The following is a 24,255-nucleotide window of genomic DNA, read 5'->3' as shown; positions in this document are numbered from 1 at the left end:
TAACAGCGTGCGCTGGGAGGGGAGCCAGCAGGGTGAGGGGAGAGCTCGCAGTAGCGGATTACTTCACTTATTGGAAAAAAAGGGGCAAAATAACTCCATCTCAGATGAATTTAAATATTGGAATTTTGTTATCAGCAGTATCAGGCAAAGCTGCTAACTGCTCAGCAGTCTGGTATGTCCATAAACATCCCTCGGTCTGCAGTTCCCGCCGGGGCTGCTCGGCCGGGCTCTCCCGCCAGCCCGCGGCGCCGGCCCGGGCCCCGCTCTGCGCAGGGCGGCTGCCGGCCGGGCGGCTGCGGGGCCTTCCTGGAGGTTTCTAAGCTCAGTTCTTCTCACCTTAGCGCTGGGTTAGCAGAGCCAAGCTGCGTACGCTGCCTTCTCTTGCCTTGGAGATGAGGAGGATGCAGAGCTGTCTAGAACATGCCCACAGCTGATATTTCTGTTTTCATCTTAGCACATGAAGCATTCTGTTTTCTGTCATCAGGACCTTCACTAAAGATACCTAACTAGGAATTAGAATAGGTCGATTACCTCCTTTCATAGGACCGATGAAGGCAATTGTGATTGACATGCATAACAGCAAGGATTTTTTTTTCTATTTATCACTAATTTGAGGGCAGACGCTTTTGTAAGGGTTCTGGTGATAGTTGTATGTGGTTTGTCACACCATAAAGTTTCTGTCTCTGCTGATCTCTTTAACAAGTTTAGGTTAGAGACCAGGAGCTGACTAAGCTGAAGTCGCTGGAGCCTCCCAGAAGTGGTTCCTGTAATGCAGGGGGAGCCTGTCCCGCTGCTCCCTGGGCCGCACCAGGTCTGGAGACAGACGTGGGCAGACAGCCACTGCCGTGACCACTGTTCCCTCTTCTGTAATAAGCACCAGTGCCAAAAATGAATATTTAAAAGTGAAATCTCAGCTGTTCATTGTGAAGCCCAGAGCAGCCTTGCGTTCACGGAGGGTGATGGCTGGCCATGCTGTTCTCCCCTGTACGGGAGAGTTCACCGCCAGCCTTTTGCAAACAGCATCCATGAACTGGAACAAGAACAGCTTGTCTGTGTGTTCTGGGAGGCGTCATAAAACCTGTAAAATGAGAGGAAGAATATTTGCAGTAAGACATCTCTAGATCGTAGGTGATTGAGAAGTAATGCATCTGTCTGGCCATTAGATGCATGGAAAACCTCTGCTTTCTCTTGCATGCTCAAGCTGTGAGTCAGTATGAGCAAATTGTTTACAGTTTATTCACAACATGGAGTTGTGAACAAAATTTGAAACATGTGTGAGCTTTTCTGCTCACACCCGAAGAACAAACTGAGTGTGTGGCTCTGCACATTTCGCTTTGGCACATCCAGCTCTTGAAAGGGTGCCAAGACTTTTGCAGGAGTTCATTGTTAAAAGTGTGTGCAAAGCTGTTTGAAAAAATACCTTCAGACACTTCAAGAATGTAGAGATGAATTCGTAACAGAAATGGATGGTGTAACCCTAATTTGCAAGAAACAGCTCTTCAGAAATAGTCTCTTTTGGTTATTTGTAACAATTCATTTTAATCAGTGGCTAAACACACCAGCCCATGAAATTTATGGGGTTTGCATCAGTTCAGTGTTAAACGATCTCTGTCTTTTAGGTCCATCTGACATGTCGGCAGTTATGAAATTCAGCAGGAGACCCACGTGTCCAGATGCCTCAGTAGCAGCAAATCTACCGACCCCTCCTGTTCCACGGCACAGGAAGAGCCACAGCCTGGGCAACAAGTGGGTACCGCGCGCTGGCGCACGCCGGGGCAGAGGCTGGAGACAGCAGCAGAGCACTCTGCCATCTGTGCCTTCCTTTGCTTGTATTGCAAGAGCGCGTCAGGCTTTACTGTGTGTTCTCTGGGCTTCCTGTTGACCCGGTGTTACTCTTGCCGAGGGCTGGCTGCTGGTGCCCGACGGGCAGTGCTGAAAGACGTGTGTCCGCTCTGCTCTGGGGGCTCCTGGCTGTGCATGACTGACTTTGTTTTTCTTCTGTTTTTTAAGCATCTTGCGAATGTGTCCAAGGAAACTTCTATCTGCTTGGCACACCTTATCATTCAGGAAAGCCGTGAACTTTTGCAGTGTGTTATCTGGGTAATATGGGTTAGAAACATTTTTCGCTACCATTTACCCAGCTAAGTGGGAGCACCTGCTCCCCAGTTAAGGTTTCAGTGTTTACCCCATTTCACAATTAACAGGTTAGGGAAAAAGTTCCCATGACCTGTCCAAGGTCAGAGTGTTGATGCGTTAGTTCAGCTTAGTGAAGGACCACTAAGCAGTGGCTTAGCTGGAGTCTGCTGTTTCTGGTTTTCTACCTTTGCCCCCACCCGGGGTGTCCAGGGTTTGTATGAGGAGGAGTCAAAAAACTTAAAGCTTCCCATCTTCAGAAATTTAATAATTGTTACTTACAAAGACCACTAAAATCTGAAACTTGTTTCAGTAGTCAAGGAGCATATGTACAGAAAGAAAGTGTGAGCAGTACTGTTTAATTGCCTGCCACTTAATAACCGATTGATAAGGCAAAGTCTGAGTGGAAATATCACAATCACAGAATCGATGGGGTTGGAAAAGCCCTCAGATCATCCAGTCCAGCCCTTGGTCCAACTCCCGTCCATGGACTAGATCGTGGCACTAAGTGCCATGTCCAATCTCAGGAGCAGGTGAGGGGTCTAACAGCAGGGAGGGACAGAACCTCTGCGCCCCACTGCACGAGCTGCCGCCGTCGCTGCTGCAGCACGGGCTGGGTCGTGCTCACCTGCTCGCAGGCGGCTTCACCTCCCAGCGCCTGGCGGGCAGCAGCGCTCGCTGCCCTCCCGGAGGCTTTTTCACGGCAAAGGGGAGGGGGTGCGATCGCCGGCAGGAGCAGAGTTCTGCTGGTAGATGGCATAAGGGCGGTTTTGCATTTTTCTCTTTCCAATTTTCCAGCATGATGTGTCAGTTCAGCGTAGTGGAGAGCAAAAGTGCCACGTTCCCGACGGAGAAGCCACGCCATCTCCTGGATGACAGCGTCCTGGAGCCGCACAGCCCGGCGCGCGGCCCCGCGCTCACCAACGGCCTGTCCCTAGGTGGGGTCTGTGTGGGGGCTGATGTTCCTGCTCCTCTGTCCCAGTGCCCTGGAAACTCACAGAGATACGCACAAGTAGGGAACCAGGAAGCTCGTTAGCTCCTGCGCAAAGACCGGTTCCTGTCGCGGGAGAAAGCAGATCAGAGCTGCTGCTCGGCTGCGTAGTCAGCTTTATCTGAGCCCTTCTTGGTTACCTGCTGATGGTTTTGGTAAAAGCGGCATGAAGGAAGATTGTCTTTGTATATGCTCTGTATGTGAGAGCTTTCACCAGGAAAAAACGCTGCTGCTGAAAAGTGGATGTATTTTGAAAGCTGCCTTTTCACAAAGGAAACTTTAATTTTAACGATATATTTTAGAAGATGGGAGAATAGTTTAGCTGTGCTCTCTCAGCCTTCAAAAGAAGCATAAAATAAACTTATGAAAGAGGATTATGACAATTACATTATGGTATTATGACTAAGAAAATAATTATAATAAAAACAAAGTAATCAAGAATCTGTGTTCTAAGCAAGAGAAAGCCACCTTTTAAATGTCTCAGGCTATTTCTAGACTAGGAAACAGACTGTGAAGGGTAACAGGTTTCTGGACCAAGAAGCGTTTGACACTGAGATGGTCTTTGAACCTCTGAAAATACAGGCACGGCTCACTGTGTTACACTGAGCACTAGAAGATCAGTCCTGGCCAAAATAAACCCGTGAGCTAAATAGCTGTGCCAGGGAAGGAGGGACAAATGGCTCATGGGCTTGGAAAAGAAATAGGGACTATCATTGTAAATACATTGATTTGTTGCAACTCCTAGCAGCAACATACAGCTGGCCTATCCCCTCTTACAGGTGTGCTTTCTTGTTGAGGACAAACAACGGTATCATGTCTAAGAACCTTAATTGACTTACAGATGTTGTGGTAGAAGTCTTAGAAAGTAACTGGGCGTTGTGTTCCTGAAGTGCTCAGCTTTGGGAGGAAAAGCAGCGCAACAAAAATTGAAGTAACATGTAGATGTCTGGTATTTAAGTGCAGCAGTAACAATGACTTTGTTCATCGGTGGGGTATGATAAAGGCTTATGTAAGCTTCTTCCAGTTTTAGATTTTACCGTGAACTCTTCAAGTCTTCAACTTTGAAACATGATTTGAGTAAGCAAGTTGCATGGTACTATATGAAGATTATTCTGGTGATGCACACACAACTGGTTTTGTATTTTCTCCTGGGTGGTTTTCTTACTCCTTATCTGCCCTACTGTTTTTCTAGATAGCAGTGAAAGCTCAGAATTCAGTGAAGAGCTGCCAGCAGGGCTGGAAAGGTGAGTTAGTTTTCTTCTGTACTCACTGAGCACTCTACAGACTTAGCTAAGAAGTTCACAAATTATCCCTAACACAAGTAAGCCCTAAATCAATAGTTATTTTTATCAAATTATTGATTAGTTGGGAAAAAATAGCATGAAGTAAAGAACTGTAAAGTTATTGCATTTTTCTCCCCATGGACCTGAGAAGATTGGGAGCTCTCTCTGTCATGATTACCAGACCCTAACTGCTAAAGTCTCGGACTAGAATTTCCCCTCATCATATATTTGCATTCACAAACAGGGGTCGTTTATATGCCACCCTGGGGCCTAACTGGAGGGTACCGATCCGCAATTCTCCCAGGAGTCGAAGCTGTGTCTACAGGTACAGTTCAGGGTCTGCCTCGCGCAGTGCATGGTGCTGAACTTCCATTTGGGTCTACGCTTTTCTAGTGTAAAGTATTTTGTGTCCAAAAGTATCCTGTATCAACTCGTGCAGAGTCTTCCCCTCCTGCTTGTAAAAATTCCTATTCATGCTAAAGCAGAGGAATGGCCAGAAAAGAAGAAGAAAAAAAGGCCTCAGAGTCTTCAAGCTGGAAGATAAGGGCAGCTGCGTCCCCGGAGATAAGTGTAAAGGCGGAGACAGATCGGCACCTACCCATCCGTCTTTGCTTGCCAAATTCGTAATGGCCGTGCACATTTCTGGCCTAGCCCATACCTGTGTTCTTTCAGTCGTGGGACCTTTCCACTCTTGTATGGGGAAGCTCTATGTTTGTCCCGGGAAAGGAAACGGTATTTTAATCACTGTACAATAAACTATTTGGCATTGTTATGTAGTTTCCCCAACTTTTTTTCCAATTAGCCAAGGTAATTTCCTACATTCTTTTTTTATACCTAAGGTTTAAGATAAGATTACATTTGTGGGAGCTCTTATTGCCAAAATTTTAAGCCATAAGTTTCCAGGAAGCCAGGTAATTTTGGTAATTTACCAGAGTGAAATATAAAATTGCCTGTTCCTGCTCTGACTTTGGGCCTCAATATTTATTCTGTTTTATTTTTTCATCTCAGAGGCCCCAGAATAGAGCCTGTTGTTGATCTGCTGTTTTTCAAAGATCCTGGTTCCTATTTGATATCTGGGTCTGGAAAATACGTATCGCATTCGAGTGTCAGATGAGACAATGTATTAAGACACTGCAGGAAAAATGTATCTAGAGCTAAATTGTATTGCTTTCTTCTTGTCCTTACTTGTCTGCTCAAACACATACCGCGGTGTTCTGTCCCTCCAGCCCAACAGGGGCCTGCAGCTGCACCTTGGCTGGTTCCACAGGAGTCGTTACCATGGAAGGGCCATTAAGGAGAAAAACATTGCTCAAAGAAGGCAAGAAACCTACCGTAAGTGACTCTTAGTTCTTCCTGTGGTTCTAATTCAGCAGTGGCTGTCTTAATTCCAAGGATCAGATTAAACGTGGAGCTTGATACCACACAAAATAACGTTCCTTGTTATTATCAATTGTGAAGTCATTTTCTGTTCAGAGTTTTAACTGGGTTATAACAAGGTTGTACGCTTGGTGTGTCGGTTTCCCTGCATTCGCAAGTGGTGTCTCCAGGTTTGACAGCAGAGCACGAATAAAGCAGCTCTATAAATCAGCGTTCATTTCTGTGAGGGCAGGAGTTCAGTATCACGGTGGGATGGGAGCGCTGCAGGGCACCAGCCCACATCACCAAAGCCCTGGTAATTCTTTCTTAACCTAAATTCACGGGTTCTGGTCCTACACATTTGGGGCTTTTTTGTTTTCTGTAGAGTTCATTGATATTTTTATGTGCAACCCTACTGTTCGGTGCTAAAAGATGAGAAGAATTGCAGAGATGTCATCTCAACAAGTTTTATTGATCAAATGCAGAAGTCTGGGATCTGTCCAGTAGAAGGCAGCGCACTATTTTGCTGCGAAGCAATCAGTCCCAATATCTTTGTGAAGTACCAAAGTAAGATGTATTGTTTTCACAGCCAGCCATCCAAATTTAGGAGACTATCTAACTCTCCGTTCCTTGCTTCTGGAACTAACGTGGGTAGCACTTGGACTTGGTTGTGAATAGAATTTTGAAATGTCAGAGAGATATGCAGAGCTTTTCCTAATTTTTTTCCTTTCTGATTCAGCTCTCCTCATGGACTAGATACTGGGTTACGCTTTCAGGATCAACTCTTCTGTACTTTGGAGCAAAATCTTTAAGAGGCACTGAAAGAAAACACGTAAGCTTTAAATTTGTTCTAAAATAAAAAATTGCATATTCATAAGCAGATCTGGAGGAGCGTTTGAAGTGCACCTGCTGTTCAGGCTGAGATGGGTCTGCGCTGCTTTTCCAGTCCAGAGTTAATCCCTAGTTCGGGCTCAGCTCTGACTGACTCGTCTGTCTCTTCCAGTACAAATCAACGCCTGGTAAAAAAGTCTCCGTTGTGGGCTGGATGGTGGCGCTGCCTGACGACCCCGAGCATCCCGACATCTTCCACCTGAATAACCCTGACAAAGGTAGATGTTGCGGATGGACATTGGCTGCATTACATTTCTGTGTCAGGAAGCAGATTAATCTCTGTTAACGAGTGTGTAGATGACAGAACTTGCAGTGGCACGCATTTAAAAGTCTGAAGAGGGAGATTTTCAATACAGAATTTTTAAGGGAAGGTACAGATGAAATTGAGCATATTCCTACACTATGCGGTGGTGCTTCTGCGACGCCTACAGAGGTGTTGCTGTATTAGTTCCTGCAAGCTTTGCAGGCATTGCCCGGTCGGTGAGATCGCTGCGTGTTTGTGCCTGTATACCCCGATCCCAAAGTTTCTTAATAGCTTCTTGAGATTGGTCAATATTGAATCTTGACTTACACTGAGGCCAATTAAAATATTATGAAAATTCTTCAAACATCAAACCATTTACCAAAAAAATCCACACCTTAAGTAATTATTAATTACTTTTTAATAATTAACTTTGAAGTGCCATAACTCTTCCACCTTGATTAAACTTCAAAAACTTCGGCAGACCAGAAGGCCCCTTGGGATATTTTGCACTTCGAGTGGTTGTATAAAGATTTTTGAGGCCTCCTTCATTTTCATGTTTCAGACTTTGGTGCTGGACATGGATTGGCACCTGCCCATGCAGCGCATCTCGGGTGTTACGAAAATGCACAAAGTGTTTGATTGTCAGAAACTATTTACAAAATAACAAGGCACAGGGGAACCTCACAACAGGACGTTGAAGAAAACCAAGTTCACAAGTATTCAAAGCATTCCTAAGAAGTTTGGTAGTAACCACAGCAGTTTTAATGAGAAGATAGCCAGGAGTACATTGGATGAGACATAAGTGATACTTTCTGTGGCTGTAATTTGGCCTCTCCGCCTATGTGCTCCTCCGAGCTCTGCAGGCCTCGTACGTTCTCGTACTCTCTTCACACGAGGCCTGTTGGATATCACGTCTTACGTGGTCTCTGTTACCTGATCAACAGTCTGTTTGAGCATTGGAGGTTCAAATTAATTTGACAGTTTACTCCAGGACTTGGGCTCCTGCACAGAAACGAGAGTCCCTGGACGCTGCCTGTCTGTCTGCCACTTTAGAGCCTGGCTTTTTGTATTTTTTAGGCAATGTTTACAAGTTCCAGACTAGTTCAAGGTTTCACGCAATATTATGGCATAAGCATTTGGATGATGCGTGCAAAAGCAACCGGCCTCAGGTAAGGTTGTGAAACTTATTTCTACCCACTTTTTAGTATTTTCAAGAAAATACTAGACTGGAAAAGATACCTCTTTGCATTTTATACGTTGATCCAGTTTTTCAATAGGAGGAAAAAAAATTGTTTAACACTACAGATATCCCACCAAATCAGGATTTGTGCAAGTCTAGCTCTAGGTTTGCTTACCTTAACAGCAGCTGACCTCCACACTTACTGCTTCAGGTGAGGTGATTCCGCCTCTACCTCAGAAAGGGCTTTCTCATGGACAGAAAAGGCAACATCCTCGCGCTTACTCCAGTGATTGCGGCTGTAAGTGCCATTGAAGTGAGTGTCCTATAGAATGCTGTTTTGTCCTTTGTAAAGCAAGCTCATTCTTCTCTTGAGGAAAACGTTCACTCTTAAAAGGATTTCCAAAGGTCATATTAATAGGATGCTGATCCATATAGGACCTAGAACAGGATGCAGCTCGAGAATCTTCTTTACACGCGCACATCCCCCCCAGTATAAACTGATGCCTTCTTAGAATACTTTAGCTGGATTGGTCCACTCTGTTTTGTGACCTTGCAGTTTCCCACTGCTGTGGTAGGCTCAGGAGCATTATACTGCTGAATAATTTACATTCTCTTCCAGGTACCTGCTAATCTAATGTCATTCGAATAATGTGATCGCCTACATGGTGCAACTTCAAGTGCCAAACTGAAGAAACAGACTATTGTTCTCTAAGGAGGAAGAGGAGAATGGTTTTCCTGACATGAGCCAGCCACAAATATTTCAGCACTTTCCTGTGTGACTTGAAAGTGATTCTGACACAGCTTTTAAAAGCAGAAATTGAATGTTGTCCTTAGGACCAGATACAGTCTCATGCACTGAGTGAAAGCAGACGTTAGATGGACAGAAGATTAATCCTGACTCCTGCAGGATTCTGGAGCCCTCAGCTTTTTATGGTCGGAGACTGCTGTGAACTGCTGTTTGGCCACAAACTGAGCATCATCTCTTCTGCCTATTCTTTTTTAAATGGTTCTTTTTATTGTTAAGCTGCTTTGTGTGACTGACGAATATTTGGCCCATGTTGGGTTTCAATACTTTCTAATGCACAGAATGACTGACAGTGTTAACTTGCTACAAAGTGTCAATTAGAATAGAACATTGTGGAACAACATTTTTATAATCTAAGTGCACTGAGTTGCTTGGCAATGTGTCTGCCTCAGGTTTTGTATCAAATCTCTGGACAGTTCTGCTGTTCACATTTGAGCTATTTGGGAAAAATGTATTTTGGCACAGGACAGTTGGTTTTCTTTTCGTTCGGATATGTTACTCAGGAATGCCCTGACAGTGGATGTAAGGCAGTTTAAACTGATGATGTGCGAGTCATCTTTTATTCTTTTACTAGTGGTATAGTTGCTTACAAGCTTTGATTTCTTCTTCAGTCTGAACGTTCATCTTAAATCCCTTGGTACAGGGAAGCAGGTAACCAGGTGTAACGTACCATACGGCCCTGGCTCCTCAGAATGACCCCGTGTCGCTGCTTCTGTTCTGTCTTTCTGCAGATGAGTCAGCTCCGCTCAGTTCCAGAGCATGACGCACCTTTATGACCTGTAGTGCTGGCCCATGGTACCGCTGTTACCAAATCACGGCGACCATGAAGGCTCGGCAAGGCTGTCCAGCAGTGGAGCAAGTACAAAGCAGCCTCCACACCAGCGCCCAGAGGGAAAAAAGAACGTAGCTGAGCCCTCTCCTCTGACAGAACTCTGCATCCATCGCCGCGTCCTGGCTGGGACCCGGCACTCCTGCGGTCAGCGTGGTTTTCTGTTCCCGTGCTAAGTTCAGCACTTTTCTATTTGAAACGCTTTTGCCGTAGTGCATCGGTACTCAGACTTCATCAGTCCCCAGAAAACCTCTTCTGAGTTTCCTAAGGTTGCATAGTAGAGAAATTTGCAAGCCAGCCTCTAGCTTACGAACTGTGAAGAAAATGGAAGCCAGTTTAATTGATCAGGGCCTATCTTAGAACAAGCTCCCTGGCATTAGGAGTATTTATTTCATGGACTTGCATGATTTCCTGAATTTTGATACTTCTTTAACAACAACAGCAAAAATATACCTGTGTTGTTAAATGTAGCACAACTGTATCTTTTGTGTTATTCTAAGTGTTCGTGTTACAATCCTGAGAATGAAGCCTAATACATATCAGCTTTTCAAGAAAATCAGTTCCCAACGACAACTGCATTTAGATCCTGGGACATGTGAAAGTGTATGTAAGTTGACAAAGTTTCTTTGATAGCTCAGGAATTGTGTGAGAAGAGTTGTAATGCAAAATATATTTATATATTTTTCCCTTTTTTTGCTAAATTAAGACAAGTTTGAACTAGGAAACGGTATCTGCAAGGGCAGAGCACCCGGTGCCATTAGACACAGTGTAGAAGCTTTTGAATGTGGTAAGAATGTTGAATGTTGTAGGGGAAAGGGACCTGGGGGTCCTGGGGACAGCAGGGTGACCATGAGCCAGCACTGGGCCCTTGTGGCCAGGAAGGCCAATGGGACCTGGGGTGGGTTAGAAGGGGGTGGTCAGTAGGTCAGAGAGGTTCTCCTGCCCCTCTGCTCTGCCCTGGGGAGACCACACCTGGAATATTGTGTCCAGCTGTGGCCCCTCAGTTCCAGCAGGACAGGGAACTGCTGGAGAGGGTCCAGCGCAGCCACCAAGATGCTGGAGGCAGTGGAGCATCTCCCGTGTGAGGAAAGGCTGAGGGAGCTGGGGCTCTGGAGCTGGACAAGAGGAGACTGAGGGGGGACTCATTCATGTTTACAGATATATAAAGGGTGAGTGTCAGGAGGATGGAGCCAGGCTCTTCTGGTGACAACCAGTGACAGGACAAGGGGCAATGGGTGCAAACTGGAACACAAGAGGTTCCACTTAAATTTGAGAAGCAACTTGTTGGGGGTGAGGGTGGCAGAGCCTGGCCCAGGCTGCCCAGGGGGTTGTGGAGTCTCCTTCTGTGCAGACATTCCAACCCGCCTGGACACCTTCCTGTGTAACCTCATCTGGGTGTTCCTGCTCCGGGGGGATTGACCTGGATGAGCTTTCCAGGGCCCTCCAACCCCTGACATTCTGGGGTTGTGTGTAACATCTTCTCCATGCAGCACAACAGTGAAATTGCTGACAACAAAAATATTCAAAATTATGACAGTCTAAGAATATTATTAAAATATCTTAAACCAATTTAAAAACGAGTTTTAAAGTATTTAAAGAGTTTGTAGCTGCTGATTTTCGTTGCTGTCATTTGGTACCGTTTGCTGTCATCTAGTCCTTTTAATGTGAATTGAAAGCTGCTATTGAAATACGACATATTGCATATCTGTACTAATTAATACAGCATTTTCACAAAAATATCACAAATCATACAAGCTTTTATGCATCGAAGAGAATAACTGCAATAGTCGTGTAAAAATAAACATTATCTCAGAATTACTGTTTCCAGAATTGTGAAGATATAAAATGTATGTAGGCAATATTATTAATTTATTACTGTGCAATTTTGATGTAATTTGGTGCCAAAATGCATGTTTTTCCAAATACCACTAAAATGAGGCAAAGAGAGGAGTCTCCAAATTGCGACGCACTTGTCACACGCTACCGTGGCCCGAGCGGGCGCTGCGGCGGGGGCGGGGCGGCTGCGTTCCCGGCACTCCGCTGCGTGCCACCTGGGGGAACGGTCTCACCCATTACAACCCTGGTGTTAGAATCTGGATTTTTGGCAAAGTATTTTGTTACCTCAGTCTTGTATCAAGTTGCTGTATTTTTCAGTTTGTTACATTGATGATGATTGTTTCACTAATTAAATACTTTAATGTAAAAAAAAGTTTGTTTACTTCAACAGCAATTGCATTTGGTTGTGAGTTTAAAAATGTGCAAACTGTGTATGCTGTTAACAATAAAATATTCTGAAAAAGAGTAGTAGAAGTATAGAAGGAACATTTTAGCTCAAAGGCAGCAAGTATGTTGTATTTGTGAATTAATGGTATATACAATTGAACAGACTTTACAGTGCACAGTGTGTAGCCATTTAATAGTATAAATACAACAGAATCCAAATTTCTAACAGAAAATTGAAAACCCCTCCAAATTTGCAGTTGTTTCAAGTGGGATTTGAAATGTCCGAAGAAGTAGAGACGAACCTATCCTATTGCTTTTCTTAAGAAATTTATTTTGTCACTGCCCAACGTGCATTTTGCCTTGGCTATCTAGTTAAATTTCTTTGCGCTTACGATTAGACTTCATTTACACACTTGGATTCTCTACCTACTGAAATCAACAGGGAAAAATATTCGATCCCCTAATAAAATGATTGGTCCTGCAGTACATAGTGTATCAGTGTAGACGTGTAATAGTATCTCCTGGTGTTAAAATCTGACATTTCCGTTCTGGTCTCAGCGGTGGAATGGAGGTGCGGTCAGAGCCGCCGCGCAGCGCAGCCGGCGGGCAGCCGTTCAGTAGAGCTTTCTCTTGGAAAAGATCAGTGTGGAAATGTTGACAAACGTCTGTCTTCGTTTTTATAGGTTCAGCAAGGCCAAGGGCGAGGTCCTGGGCCAGGGCAGCCCTCGGTGTCTATTCCGGCTGGTGGATGAAGGGATGAAGAGCAGCCCAGCCAAGAACGACCTCCAGGTACTGGGTATGAAAAGTTGGACATAAGCTAGCCATGTGTGCTTGCAGTTCAGAAGGTCGATCGTATCCTGGGCTGCATCAAAAGGAGCGTGACCAGGAGGTTTGGGGGATCCTGCCCCTCTGCCCCGCTCTGTGAGCCCCCTGCAGCGCTGGTCCAGCGCTGGGTCCTCAGCACAGACACATGGAGCTGCTGGAGAGAGGCCCGAGCAGCCCCGGGAACGAGCCGAGGCTGGGGCAGCTCTGCTCGGACAGGTGAGAGAGCTGGGCTGGTCAGCGGCAGAGGAGAAGCTCCAGGAGACCTTAGAGCAGCCTTTCTGTGCTTAAAAAGGGCCTTATAAGGCAGATGAGGACAGACGTCAAGTAGGGCCTGTAGCGACAGGACAAGGCGTGGTGGTTTTGAACTAAAAGAAGGCAGATTCAGACTAGATAAAAGGAAGAAACTTTTTGCAGTGAGGGTGGTGAAACACTGGAGCAGGTTGCACAGAGAGGCTGGAGATGTGTCATCACTGGGGACGTTCAAGATCAAGCTGGGCAGGGCTGTGAGCAACCTGATCGGCATGAAGATGTCCCTGCGTATTGCAGGGGTTGGGCCTTTACGGTCCCTTCTAAACCAAACCATTCCATGATTTTATGATTCCCCATTCCAGGTAAATGGAAGAATTATGACTGACAGAGAAGGTGCTTTGATTTCTGCAGAAATACAGTTTCATGAGTAGTTGCCCAAGAGATGTTACCTAATGTGAAGGTGAGAGCAAAACAATCTCGTACAAAATGGCTGCTTTTAGAGCTGAAAAAGAAAGCACAGAGAGCCCTTTCCTGAAATGAATTATTTTTCCTGTTCTCCTCCAGAAACAGGAAGACTCTGTCAAGACTTTTATATTACTTTGTAGTCTTGGAAATCACTTGGATCAACACGATTTTCCTCCAGGGACATGTCCAGTGTTTTGTTGTAAATATTTTATAAAGGAAACATCAATAACTGTCCCTACATCTACCAAATGGCTCTTTTCGCTGATGGCATCAGTCTAAATGGGAAAATTGATTGGAATTCCTCTCCTCCCCGTAGGCAACAGAATAGAAAATGAACAAAGCGAGCACATTAGGAAGGAAGAGCAACAATCTCTGTATGCTGGACTGCCATTATTAGTGGTGTGGAGGCAAGCTGCTGCAAGGGAAAAAGAGGCCTGCTTTCTGCACTGCAGTATTTTACTGTAAGGTGGTGAACAGGCATTTGCGATACACCACCTGAGGATGAGAACTGGAGAGCTCTGTAAATGCTCATTATCTCCAAGCCTCTTTTTTTTTTTTGTAATCAGAAGAGAAAAAACAGGATGAAATCTTATAAGAAGTTTGCTCCTACTTTAGATGCAGGCTGTGCTAGGTATGTAAGCCGTGGCACTGGTACATTGCTTTAATTTTTCTTCTGAAATCAGTAATGGTTTTGATATTTCCATAGCTGTGATCTATCACTATGAACATTGTTTTATAAAATTCTAAAACGATACCAGAGTGTAGGGGAAGAGAAGTCAAAGTTGACGTATCTCAGTAGACCTCAGATGTGAGAGCAAGTCAGATAAGCGTATTAGGAAGGATGAATACGCCCATTCTGTGTCAAGTAGAACACAGTTGTGCATAAAAAGTGCAGATAGTAATGAATTGGAGGAAGTATCCTTTATATTTCTGGACTTTGTCTGTAGCCGTGCACTTACCGCCAGTTATTTTGTAAACCTTTCTCACGAACTAATTTTGCCTGTGCTCTAAGGTACATGGGCCAAGTGATTCCTTTGTGTCTCTAAGTGAACCATGTAGTCTCCCTTGTTGCCTGTCTCTGAACTTCATTGTTTGTCTCTCACCTTTTACTGGGCAGAATGAACAGAAATGCTCAGCGAACTTCCATGTTTCCCCAGAAACACTGGAAAGTTGTCAGTGTCTTAGAGGATTTTTTAACATGTTCAAAGATTCCTCTCTAGTTTAATAACAATTAATTTAGCCACCAAAGAAAGCTGTGCCAGAAAAGAGGGACATTTTGGTACAAAGTCCAATTGACAATGGCCTGGTTCCTTCTGCTGTTTTTTTGCAGAAAGTCAAAAAGGATCAAACTGTGAGACACGTCTCGTGCTGAGTCCCGCTCGTCCTTCAGCTCTAGTGATCTCTGACGTCGCGACAGGGCGAGGAGAAGAAACCTCCTGAAATGGAGGTTTCACTGAAGAAACTGGCGGTCAAAAGGTGTAGAAAAGGATAAGAGAATTCCAGGCATGAGCACAAGCCGTTCGGGAAATCCATAGTGCCCAGGGCAAGTTCGAGCAGCTTTGGTGTTGTGGTACAACTCTATGGAAGCAAATGTGAGTTCTTTAAGGTGGAAGAATTTTTTTCTAAAACTTTTTTGGTTTGTCACAGTGTTGGTGGTTTGGGTGGCTTGTTTTTGTTTTTTTTTTTTAAGTGAGTGGCCGATATGAAGAGCATATAGTTTGAGTTCTTGTACCTCAGTTAAAAGGCAGTACCTTTGTAAGGCATTCTTTCAGGGCCCTGTAGGCACTAATTGCCCTACTGGGCCTGAGCATGCCCCCCTGGGCCCCCACAGCCCTGCCCACGGGCCCAGGAGCCCATTTAAGCCCAGCTCCGGGCCTCCAGGGGCTGGCTGCGCCGCGCCACAGGAGGCCCAGGCCCGTGCCCGTAGACCCTGTGGATCCAGCCTGGCTGGCTCGGCCTTGCTCTTGCCTCGTGCCCATGGACCTGCCCAGCAGCCCCTGGACCTGACCTGACCCGACCTGTGGGTCGGCTTCCCAGCTTGGCCTTCGGCCTGTCTGTGCCACGGGCCTGCCGGGCAGCCGCGGCCGCGGGCAGCCCTGCTCCATCCCTCGGTGCCGGGGCCATGGCTGCTGAGGCCCCTGCCCTGTCCTCTCCCTGCCGGATCCCAGCTGCTTGTCACTCCTAGAGCCAGCGGCTCTGGCTGCTCTCAGACCCGTTCTGTGTGATTGTCTCTGCACTGAGAAATGGAGGCATCCCAGCTGCTCTGAATTCTAGGCCCAGTCTGTGCCTTTTCTGAAGGAAAAAAGCGAGGAAGAGGGAAGCAGAAATGTGTGTTTCCCCCTAGCGAAAGCACTAGATGTTTCTAACCCTGCACAGTGGCGGAGGAGAACTTTGCAAGAGCAGACGTGTGGGAGATAGGTTGAGGCAAGAGTGAGCTGTCGTTATGTACGGAAAGAGAAACCAGGGACAGAATGGAGATAAGAGGCTGCCTAACTATCTGAAACAGGTGGCTTAGCAAGAAAAATCATATTTTCTTTAAATAAAAGGCAAAAAGAATACCAGAGAAAAATATGAGAATGAAGCTGCTGCACTTGATTAAGCTTGATAATTTTGTATGATACAGCTATAAACTAATTTCACTTCTCTGCCAGCGTTTCCTCTCTAGTTCATATGTATTGGTTGCAGTCACCAAAGAATGTGGCACTAGTGTTATAAATACCCTTGTCATTATTACCTAAAGAAATTTTAGTACAATTAAATAAGGCACACCAGAAGTGCAAGATGGTATAAACCACAACAGCATGGATAAGATAGTGACAAGTATTGAATTATGGAAATGCAAATTAGTTTAGGGAAATTATTAAAAATTTATTATTAGGAAAACACAGTTGGCAGCTAAATTCAATGGACAAAGTTCTATTTAATATGCATCTTTCTTGTGCACAGAAAAGCCACAGACAGCTACTTGAAATTGCCTTAGTGCAGACTTTTCTAGTTCTCAGGCTAAAACCAAGGCACTTGTTGAGATTTTAAGATGTCCAGCCAGGTGGCCACAGTGTTTGCCCAAGTTCTGTGGGGCGACCGCGCGGGCACTGAAGCCCCTGCTGCTCGGGAGCTCAGCAGCCCGGAACTCGGGGGAGCGCCGAGGAGGCCGCCGCGCCCTCGGGGTCCCTCCTGACCTTAGTCCGTGCAAGCTTGTCACTGGTATTAGGAACCTGCGGTCACTCCAAACCTTAAAACAAACCCCAAAACACCGTCTTACCTAAAGCTCTTAGAACCTACACATTTAGCAACAACAGCAACAACAAATTTGTTGGTGTGGTTTGCAATTTTTTTTTCCCTGTAAATGAGAAATTCACAGATTGCGATAGTTTCTTAGTGACATTTATTGCTTATGCTGCTGAGCAGAAACAATAAGCTGAATACAAGGAAGATTGTACTGACACGTGGAAACAATTTTACAACCTGTAAAGCTGCAAAACTTTACAACTCACAAGGTTATAAAGAAGGTATGTTTATTTGGCTCTGGGTGCATGAAGGATAGCTCCTTTAATCTTGCACATGCTTTCTAACAATAGGAGTTGTGTTTAAATACAGCAAGGTGTTACGTATTCATGGTAACCCCAGGAATGCCTATCCATATTCATAATCTTTCCCGAGAAGTCGGTTCTTATTAAAATGAGTTCCAGGACCTTGGTGCCCTCCCTGTTGCGCCTGCACAGTGCTACCTGGTGATCGAGACCTTGTTATCTTTGGCTTAGTATGCTGAATTGGCTGGGACCGCAACTGCTGAGTTGGTTAAAGTATCGTCCCTTTGTGAAAATCTTCCTTATCTCGTCTCCTCAAGGATACAGCTGGATGCTGTAAAACTTCTTACCTTTACATTCAGTGAGGCTTTGTTTCTTAACATAATACACAAAGTTCAAGGCTACGTGGTCAACCCTTTAAGTGTTAGTTTCCTCTAACAATACTGCATTGCTAACTAAACACTTTAAGTCCGTCACTTTTTCCAGGAATTAGCAATTCGGTTCTAGCAAATCACATGTGTAGGCTTGCACAGCCTAAGAACTTAAACCTGTCCCGTTCTAGTCCGTGTATCTAGAGCCGAACACCTGGGGCACAGGAGTGGTGGCCGCAGCCCCGCTGCGTGGGACGTCCCGCGGGCTCCTCGGAGCGCTGAGCCGGGCGAGTCGTGGCACGGCGCTTGCACAGCTGCCTGCACTTACAACAACTGCAACCAAACCAAATAAACGAGTTGCTGTCAACCTTCGAAAAGCTTTTGTGAGAAAAGGTACGATCCAGGTTAGAAATTTAAAATTGCTTTCTGAGAACAGTCAGCTGGCAGTTCTGTTTCTGTGTTACAGTTCACATAGTACAAGGTGTGTTAATGAGCAAGTCAGGAAAGGTCACGTCCTTGTTATTTCCTGCCATCCCTCCCCCCCAGCTGACTTCTGTTGAAGCGAAAAGCAAGCATAAATTCAGACTCCTTTTGGAAATAACTCCAGTAAAGACTTGATAAATAATAATAATGTTTTTTAGAATTCAATGAGGTGTAACATCATACATATTTGAAAGTGTTGACCTAGTGGTTCAGCTAACCAGTGCTGTTAAAGAGGATCAAAGTTTCTGATATCAAACTGAGCTAAGCCAGTGTGTGGTAAGAATCGATATTAGTTGTGTAATAAACTGTTTTGCTTAGGATGATGGATTCCTGAGGCTAGCTTAGTTGTTATCTTGTTTTAATTTAGAAAAAAAAAAAGGTGTATGAACATTTGTTAACATTACGGTTGCATGGAGACGTGTTACCCAAAGGGCACAGGCACGTAGCACGAGCAGCCCCACTTCAGGCAGCAGCAGGGGTCGTCAGCTCTTTCTGGTTGTTCTCCTCCGAGGCAGGGTTGAAGAACTTCTGAGGTAGGTGAAAACTCAATATTCCTTCTGTTGATTTATTTTTATCTATTTATTTGTTTATTTTCCCATGACTCTGCTGACACATGATGGTGGAGAAACAAGCAAGCATAAATAACAGTACAAATTGTTGGGGATTTTTTATTGTTTGCCTTGAGGCGAATTAAGTACAGGGTTGTGTTTCGTTGCGGAGAGATGTAAAGAACAGCACAGAGTCCCACCACCGCGAGCCGTTCTGCGAGGAGCCTGCGAAGAGGTGGCACGAGCCAGCTCCCCGTGACAGGTGCACGAGCACCGATCCTGCGAGCGTGGGCCGGGGCTCCTCGGCTCAGCGCTGGTGCAGCCCCTGCGCCTGCTCTGCTGGCCGAAGGCGGCTCCTAAGCACTCGCACACGCTTAATTACCGTTACCGACAGTTGCTGCAGCGTTTATCTCCTCAGCAAGGGAGAGTTTTTTCCCTTATATGGAGTCATTATGTTTCTGATATTCTGCTCCCAGACAGCTTAATCTGTTTGGCAGTTAGGCCTTCTTGCCCTCTGTGCTAGATTGTTCCTTAGTTAAGAATTACCATTGCTGAGTAGTTAACAATTTCAAAATAGTTCAGCTGTAATTAAGCCACCTTTGCAATTTCCCTTTTTCCCCTCTAAGACAGCTAAAGATGTATGTCTTTCCATAGAAATAAAGGTTATTTAAGATAAAAATTGCAAGCACAACGCTCCTCTTAAGAGAGGGCGAGTTTTTCTCTCTAAATAGCTAATGAAGCAGGCAAATCCTGTTTTCCCCCCAAAATGAAATTGTTCTGTTCTTTTGGATGTCTCCCCACACTGTCTGCTCCTCCCATCTAAGTCAGTGCTTGTGTTAGCTATTGCAACAGCTCCACCGGCCAGTCAAGTGTTGACTCGAGTTGTACCCACCTGCTGTTTCAGACACCTGTGGTGGTACATCAGAGGCTGATGTGATTAAATACTAAATTTCATTTTCTGGTCTCACAACCACGTACACAATTGCTGTGTTGATTCTGTGTCATTATAAAGTGAAAGAGATAATTTTAACAGAGGACTAAGCTTACCCAAAAGCTCCTCTGAAAAACACAATGGGCTATTTAAGATTAGACTATTGAAACACATTAGGTTACACTTGATATAATAGGAAGTATTTAAATCTTGATCTAGATAAATCTCCAAGAACATATACACAGACACCATACATAGAAGAAAATGATCATCTATCATTCTCCCAGTTAACAAATAGGACTGTTGAGAGGCTGAGATGAAGAATGTCTCGTTCAATTAGGCCAAAGCTGTTTGTCTGAGAATGACCAGACTGAAAGCAAAGCGACTTGCCGTGCAGGAAGCTAACCGAGTCACGGGACTTCCCACGGACGCTCTGGAGTACCAGCACAATTGCAGAGGAAGCAGATGTTGGGGAGCCAGCAAGGTCGCAAGGTCCATTTCAGTGGGAACGCGAGGCAGAACTGGAGCACTGGAAAGCATGAAGTGCTAGACAAAGAGGCTTGAAACTGTGAGTAAATACACTCGTTTGATTCCTCCTACGTTCAGGAGGGCATGATTTTGCGCGTTGTCATGAAATATCAAGATTACGCTTAACAAACATGGACTCCATTATTTTCTCTTTACGTAACAACTGAAAAATGCTGAGGCGTTGCCTCACTATCCAGGCAAAATGAGTGACAGTGTTTTATAGATCTTCACTAAAACAGTTTTTGAAAACAAGGCTCTTATTTTTTTGTGTGAATAAGTTTCTTGAACTTTGTTGACATAACATACCTTGCAGTAAAACACCGTCTTCTGCTTCTTCTCCGTACTGCAAGTGGTATTAACCTAAACAGGAAGAGGAGGTCCAGAGTTGCTGAAGTATTTTAAACCCCTCTTTTAAAGAGGAGGGATACTCTTCCACTTCAGAGCACAAAACCCTGTTTTCTTCAGTAACAGAGACCGTAGTAGTATGAGACATGGCGCAACAGTGATAATTTGCACAACATTGGAATGTTATCTTACAGGAAGCAATGCTTTGCCAACATACGTTCATTTGAACAAAGGACAGTACAAAACTGTGCTATAGGCGTCTCTTAACTCCACACGTATAATCCCTTTTTCAGAATGACAGTGGCTATTTCTGATCACAAATTTTTGCTTTGGCAACAGTTGAGATGCTGCATATTTTTAATGATCCCATCTCAGCTAGAAAAAGAGAAACTTAGCATTTTCAGTCGTCTAGTTCAGTGCGCATAAGCTAATGGTTGCAGCCTGTGGATTCTAAAAGAGGGAGCACAAGTGTGCACCCAAAATCATAATCTATATTTGGGACCTGATGCCATCCCCTTCTTTGAAAGTCTGCTCGTCAACTGGTCTCCTTTTGAGCAAGTCAGGATGAAAGACAGAAATGGTAAGAAGGTTAGCAACCACCGGAGCTTTCCAGAAATCAAACCGTTATTTGAGGAGAAAACAGTAGGTTATCTAAACAGACTATACAGATCTCTATGTGTCTCTCTAGTTTTTATAGACTTCTTTATGCAGAAGGGATTTGTTTCTTTACCGTCCCTGTCTGTAAAGTTGCACAGTTACTGTTCATGCCATAGGAGGACTCTGGTTTCTAATAAGAATGCTAATTTAGTTTTTTCCCAGATCAACTGGTTAACAATACTTTTGGCATGCTAAAAGTACTCACTGTTGTTAGTCTAAAAATAAGCTATTAGGCTGAATTTGCATTGCCCAGATTGGGTGGCAGATGCGTACAAGATTTGAGAGGAGAAGTTATATCAGGAGTTTTTTTGCATGTAGTTCAAAAGAAACAACGGGTTGTTTCACCCAGAAGACGGGACGTGCAGGGGAACACTCGAGCGAACTCCGGCCCCGTGTCCCTTGCACATGCAGCCGAGATGGAGACTTGTGTGCAGAGGCATGTACAGGAGCTGCTCTCTTCTCAAGCTGACGAGGAGGTGGTGGTGTTCCGAAAGGAAGAGCGGGCAAGTGAGATTACTTGCCTTGAGTGGGTTTTAACGCTAGGTCTTTGTGGCAGAAAGGAACACTTAGTTTTCTAACATTTCTTCAATCTTAAAAATGCAATTTTCATGTAAATTTCTCAAGCCCACATTAACAGAAAAGTTATATACTGAAAATCTTCACTTTGCACTTTGTAGTCCCATCTGGTAACCTCTTGGAGAACTTGAAGCTTCCATGGCAAGGTTGAAAAGTTGAGTAGTGCATGTGGTCCAAATGAAGGGTCACAGTATTCACACAGAGTCCTGCTGGTGTCAGCTGCCGACTGGGGCTGGGGTCTGGGACCCGGCAGCTTGGGCAGCAAAAGCAATTTGCGTTCCCCGGTCATCTCACCCACCTGAACAAGTGAAAAGGTCGTTCTTTTCAAATCTCTCTTTCTAGATAATGTTGAACATCACCGGATCCTACTGAGCTCTGAAAACACACTAAACTCTGCAAACGTTTTCTTGGTGACTTGAGAATCAGGACGCTGAGGGACTGTGACAGGATTACTCCTACCCAGTTCAAAAGAATGCAGTTTGAATTTGTGTTCACAGCACCATTTTTAGGAAGAAGAGGAGAAAGGATAACTCTCTTCTGCAAGCTTCTCACAATACCACAAGATAAAGAATGTGGGTTTTCACTAACAGAAAATTTCTGCCAGGTCTCAAAGTGGTTCAAATTCTACTGTGTTACCGCTGCTGCAGACCGAGCCAGCGGAACTGCTGCACGGGGCCCAGCTGCAGCGTAAAATACAACAAAGGTCAGAATGAGGAGATGTAAGAGAATCTGCACTTTTTCCAAATCTGTAGGTCTTCATACTAAAGTTTGCAGTATAACACAATAACACAATAAACACAATAACTATTGTGTTTAAGAGAATACAGTTCAATACAAAACATTACTTCTTTTTGATAAATCACTGAAAATGTGCTTTTTTGTGTGTTTGTTTTGTTTTAGATAAATGAATGGAAGACTGAGTATAAAGGTCTGCTAAGTTTCACACTGTGAAATACGGCAATGATACACTGTGGAAAAAAACATATTTGTGCTTTTGTTACATGTATTCTGATTTCTGCAAGTATCTTAATGTACTCCTGGAAAGATCCTCAGCTACAGAATAACATAACTAGAAAAATCTTCCAGGCAACGAGTGCTCTTCCAGCCAGTCAGCTTTGTAGGGGAAAACCTGCTCAAAATGTAATAACAGCATTAGAAGATAACAGAACTTTTATTATATCCCCCTACTTTGATGACAGAGAAAGCAAAGTCACTCGTGTGATTGGGATTGTTCACCATGAAGATGTAAAACAACTATACTGCTGGTTCTGCTGTCAGCCTGATGGAAAGATATATGTAGCAAGAGCAAAAATCGATGTTCACTCAGATAGATTTGGATTCCCTTATGGTGCAGCAGATATAGTTTGTCTGGAACCCGAAAACTGCAATCCAACACATGTATCAATTCATCAGTCTCCACATGCAAATATTGACCAGCTGCCAAGCTTCAAAATTAAAAACCGCAAGTCTGAGACCTTTTCTGTTGACTTCACCGTGTGCATCTCTGCCATGTTTGGAAATTACAACAATGTCTTGCAGTTCATACAGAGTGTGGAGATGTACAAGATTCTTGGCGTACAGAAAGTGGTGATCTATAAGAACAACTGCAGCCAACTGATGGAGAAGGTCTTGAAGTTTTATATGGAAGAAGGCACCGTAGAGATAATTCCCTGGCCAATAAACTCACACCTCAAGGTTTCTACTAAATGGCACTTTTCTATGGATGCAAAAGACATTGGCTACTATGGACAAATCACGGCTCTAAATGACTGTATATACCGTAACATGCAGAGGAGCAAGTTTGTGGTTCTTAATGATGCTGATGAAATAATTCTTCCCCTTAAGCACCTGGACTGGAAAGCCATGATGAGCAGCCTTCAGGAGCAGAACCCAGGGGCTGGCATTTTCCTCTTTGAGAACCATATCTTCCCCAAAACCGTATCTACTCCTGTGTTCAACATTTCGTCCTGGAACAGGGTGCCAGGTGTTAACATATTACAGCATGTTCACAGAGAGCCGGACAGGAAAGAGGTTTTCAATCCCAAGAAGATGATAATCGATCCACGGCAGGTGGTTCAGACTTCAGTCCACTCTGTCCTACGTGCTTACGGGAACAGTGTGAACGTCCCCGCGGACGTTGCCCTCGTCTATCACTGTCGGGTGCCCCTTCAAGAAGAGCTCCCCAGAGAATCCCTCATCAGGGATACAGCACTGTGGAGATACAACTCGTCGTTAATCACGAACGTTAACAAGGTGCTACACCAAACCGTACTGTAAGCTCCAAAGCGAAACCTGGGTTGTAAGGAGGGGAAGTGGAGAGCTACCTGTGTCTTGGGGAGGCGGAGGATATAATTTAAAAATCCCATTGAAATCACTTCCACATTAAGTTTACGTGTTACAGAGATTCGGGAGAGCAGCCCTTTTGTGTGCTGTACTAAGGTAAATGCATTTCATTTGTGAACTGAATAAAGGTATGAAGGGAAGAGATTTCCAAAAGTGAAATAATGATTTCGTCCAAGAAGGGTGGGGGAGGCACCAGTGCACCGTTTCCTGGAGATGTTTGAACACGGTTGGGCAGAGCCTGACGACATGGGTGTTGCAGCAGGTCTCCGCAGCGTGCGGCGTGCTTCCGATGAGGGATACATCCTTTGGTTATATACGATACGCCCTTGGTTCTGACAGTTGACTGTGTTTGGTATGCTACAATTTAAAGTGCAGTAATGAAATTTAAAAGTGTTGCAGTAGCCATTTAATGCTATGTTCTCTCCAGTAATAAATGTACTCTGTATTTAAGATCATCTATTATTCACAGCAA

At 44.6% G+C, this 24,255-nt stretch overlaps 2 protein-coding genes across 12 annotated transcripts in view; both read left to right on the top strand.

Moving 5' to 3' along the window:
- Positions 1-12,013, top strand: part of RALGPS1 (Ral GEF with PH domain and SH3 binding motif 1) — a 61,889-nt gene extending 49,876 nt beyond the window's left edge. For 9 of the 10 annotated variants that reach the window (XM_065035308.1, XM_065035309.1, XM_065035313.1 and 6 more), the window contains 9 exons: positions 1,620-1,746; positions 2,932-3,071; positions 4,317-4,368; positions 4,652-4,732; positions 5,634-5,739; positions 6,503-6,595; positions 6,767-6,872; positions 7,976-8,067; positions 9,615-12,013. In XM_065035308.1, coding sequence (XP_064891380.1) covers positions 1,620-1,746; positions 2,932-3,071; positions 4,317-4,368; positions 4,652-4,732; positions 5,634-5,739; positions 6,503-6,595; positions 6,767-6,872; positions 7,976-8,067; positions 9,615-9,659 — 842 coding nt within the window. In that variant the 3' untranslated portion in view covers positions 9,660-12,013. Of the gene's footprint in view, positions 1-1,619; positions 1,747-2,931; positions 3,072-4,316; positions 4,369-4,651; positions 4,733-5,633; positions 5,740-6,502; positions 6,596-6,766; positions 6,873-7,975; positions 8,068-8,697 lie in introns of all 10 variants that reach the window. The other variant, XM_065035305.1, reaches the window with a different exon arrangement.
- Positions 12,014-17,951: 5,938 nt separating this feature from the next.
- Positions 17,952-24,251, top strand: LOC102098738 (uncharacterized). 2 transcript variants are annotated; one of them, XM_065035190.1, is made up of 3 exons: positions 17,952-19,902; positions 21,783-22,143; positions 22,341-24,251. In XM_065035190.1, the coding sequence occupies exon 3, from the start codon at positions 22,401-22,403 to the stop codon at positions 23,715-23,717; it is 1,317 nt and encodes a 438-aa protein (XP_064891262.1). In that variant the 5' UTR covers positions 17,952-19,902; positions 21,783-22,143; positions 22,341-22,400; the 3' UTR covers positions 23,718-24,251. The 2 variants fall into 2 exon arrangements, with proteins under 2 accessions (XP_064891262.1, NP_001269746.1); NM_001282817.1 differs by lacking the exon at positions 21,783-22,143 and having other exon boundaries at positions 19,809-19,902; positions 22,341-23,923.
- Positions 24,252-24,255: the final 4 nt, after the last annotated feature.

Source organism: Columba livia, chromosome 19 (assembly GCF_036013475.1).
Source record: "Columba livia isolate bColLiv1 breed racing homer chromosome 19, bColLiv1.pat.W.v2, whole genome shotgun sequence".
NCBI classification, from domain to species: Eukaryota; Metazoa; Chordata; class Aves; order Columbiformes; family Columbidae; genus Columba; species Columba livia.
The sequence above is the reverse complement of the archived record's forward strand: the minus strand, read 5'-3'. Positions and strand labels throughout refer to the sequence as shown.

What these genes read in the sequence shown, in the direction of transcription:
- LOC102098738 (XM_065035190.1), top strand. Translation starts at nt 22,401, where the DNA reads ATGATACACTGTGGAAAAAAACATATTTGTGCTTTTGTTACATGTATT.